The sequence below is a fragment of the Corylus avellana genome, chromosome 6 (genome assembly GCF_965113065.1).
Source record: "Corylus avellana chromosome 6, dhCorAvel1.hap1.2, whole genome shotgun sequence".
Lineage (NCBI taxonomy): Eukaryota > Viridiplantae > Streptophyta > Magnoliopsida > Fagales > Betulaceae > Corylus > Corylus avellana.
In genome coordinates, this window is record NC_142495.1 from 29,948,679 (window position 1) to 29,951,721 (window position 3,043).

The 3,043-nt window shown below is 43.3% G+C and overlaps 1 protein-coding gene across 1 annotated transcript; it reads left to right on the plus strand.

The window, feature by feature from the left end:
* Positions 1-588: 588 nt before the first annotated feature.
* Positions 589-2,183, plus strand: LOC148585172 (uncharacterized). The gene is made up of 4 exons (XM_088517723.1): positions 589-723; positions 842-874; positions 1,554-1,733; positions 1,905-2,183. Exons 1-4 carry the CDS (start codon positions 589-591, stop codon positions 2,181-2,183), a joined length of 627 nt encoding a protein of 208 aa, XP_088373849.1.
* Positions 2,184-3,043: the final 860 nt, after the last annotated feature.

The following is a 3,043-nucleotide window of genomic DNA, read 5'->3' on the forward strand; positions in this document are numbered from 1 at the left end:
AGTCCATATAAGTGCTTTAAATGTAACCAGCTGAGACATAGGTCACATAAGTGTCCTAGGAGGCAAACAATAAATCTTATCGAACATGAGTCAAAGGGGAAGGAAGAGGATGGATCCAATGATAAGAGTGTGATTTCACATAATTGGAGGAGAAGAAAACGTGGCAAAATGTGCCTTTTTTGAAATGTGAGCAGTTTGGGTTTTGTACGCTTTTTTCATTGCTACTATGCTACAGTACTACAAGTTGGGTCGAAATTTACTCGACCCGAAAATTACTCTAGAGTCTATGGGGAAGTCTTTCAGTTATGAGCATAACTTGGGTCGGGTTGCAAGATCGGAAAACTCAGATCTGCCGTACACGAAAACGGCATGTAACTTTACTGCAGCTAATTATTAGTTCTATTACTTACAAAAAAAAAAAAAAAAATTAGTTCTATTAGCTAGTGTTTGTCAAAGGTGTACTTTATATGTTATGTTTGGGAGTATGTTTAAAAAAATGGTATATTCAAAACGTGAAAAAAAATCATATTTTTAAACTTCAAGCAAGATCAATATCAAGTACGATTCCCTATTCCCCGAATAGGCGATATGTTTGACATGTTGTCCAAGGCCAAAATCTTTTTGAAGATTGACCTGAGAAGCGGATATCACCAGATCCACATACAACTGATAGATGAGTGGAAGACTGCATTCACGATGAAGGAGGGGCTCTACGAGTGGCTGGTGATGCCCTTCAAATTATCGAATGCACCAAGCACTTTCATGTGGCTAATGAACCAAGTACTAAAACCCTTCATAGGAAAATTTGTCATTGTCTATTTGATGATATCCTTATTTACAGTTGCAGTCTAATGGAACACATGGATCACGTGAGGTAGGTGTTGGAGACCCTACGTGACAATAAGTTGTACAGCAATCTGAAGAAGTGTAGTTTCATGTTGTACCGGCTACTCTTCCTCAGGTTTGTAGTTAGTGCCGACGGATCCGAGTAGCTGAAGAGAAGGTCAAGGCTATCAAAGAATGGTTGTTGCCAAGAACTAGGAGGGGGAGGGGGGGTAGTGAGAAGGTTTCATGGGTTGGGGACCTTCTACCGACAGCTTCCAGAATTTCAGCAGTATTATGGCCTTTATCAATGAGTGCATGAAGAAGGAAAAATCAATTAGTGCAAGGAAGTAGACAAAATTTTGTCATCAAACAAAAGTTGTGTACCGCACAGGTACTTGCTTTGGAATTGGGGCAGTTTGAAGTTGAGTGTGACACATCTACCATTGGAATTGGGGCTGTTCTGTCATAGGAAGGAAGGTCAGTGGAGTTCTTTAGTGAAAAGCTAGGTGAGGCAAGGCAGAAGTGGTCTACCTACGAACTAGAATTTTATGCTGTCCTGAGAGCACTCAAAGTGTAGGCTATTTGGTCCAACAGGAGTTCATCCTATACACGGACCATCAAGCCTTAAAGTTTGTCAATCGCCAGCGGAACCTAAATCGGATGCATGTTCGGTGGGTATTTTACAGTTCATGTTCTTTCTAAAGCACAAGTCGAAAAAATTGAACTAGGTGGCCAATGCTTTGAGACGTCGGGCAAAGTTGTTGGTCACTATGAAGACTGAAGTGATGGGATTTGAGTGCGTCAAGGAGTTGTATAAGGAAGATGAAGATTTTGGCAATGCAACATGGGCCAACCAGTTCCCAAGAGGCACACTCAAGAGGGGTACCTGTTCCAAGGGAATCAATTATGTATTTTGAGGAGTTCCCTACAGGAACAAGTCATCCAGGAGTTACACAGTAGACGTTTAAGTGGACACCTCGGACTGGACAAGACCATCACCCAGGTCAGAGAGCATTACTACTGGTCGCAACTGAAGAAAAGACATGGGTAACCATGTCTAACGATGCTCAATATGCTAGTCTACAAAGGGGCACACCCAGAACACGAGCCTATACCTACCCTTACCAATACCAGTGGAGCCGTGGGACGACTTGTCCATGGATTTCATATTGGGACTTCCTCAGACCCAACGAGGAGTGGACTTCATAATGGTAATTGTAGATAGACTTTCCAAAATGGCTTACTTTGTTGCTTGCAAGAAGACATTTGACACTATTCAAGTGGCAAATTTATTTTTCCAAGAGGTGGTCCAACTGCATGGGATACCAAAGTCTTATGCTCAGGACACCAAGTTCTAATCACATTTCTGGCGGACATTATGGAGGCAGTTCAACACAACCTTGAATTTCAGTAGCACAAGTCATCCATTGACGGAAGGACAAACCAAGGCGGTGAATCGAACCTTAGGCAACCTTCTTCGGTGTATTGCTAGAGAAAGGCTGAAGCAGTGAGATCTTGCATTAGCTTAGGCTGAATTTGCCTATGAGAACATGGTAAATCAGTCCACAGGGAAGACACCATTTGAGATAGTCTATAGAAGGACTCCAAAGCATGAAGTAGACCTTGTGACTAAACCCAAATTGCTGGGGGCTAGTGTGGTGGAGGCGCATTTGGCAAAACGAGTGAAGGCTACCCAAGAGGAAGTTCATCAACATTTTGAAGAGTCTTATGCTGAGTATAAGGCGACGATGGACAAGGGCTGGTAGAAGAATATTTTTCAAGAGGGTGACCTGGTAATGGTGTACCTACGCAAGGGCCATCTCCCGATGGGCACTTTGGGAAACTGAGGAGCAAGAAGTATGGTCCACACCAGGTGCTTAATAAGATTAACGACAATGCGTATGTCATCGATCTTATGGAAGATAGGGCGATATCCCCAACGTTCAATGTGGCAGACATCTTTGATTACTATCCACTGGGTGAAACACAAATAGAGCCTCTAACTCGAGGACGAGTTCTTTCCAAGCAGGAGAGACTGATGTAGGACGCCACATGTTATCGGGTGTCAAACTTACTAAAGGATTCGCCCAAGTCTCGAACAACCATCATGAGACGTCATCCGAGAATCGCGAAGCTTTTCCCAAGACCTCACCCCGAGGGACCAACCAACAGCGCCCGAGACCAAGAAGGAAAGCACGAAAGTTAGATTGCGGGTAGC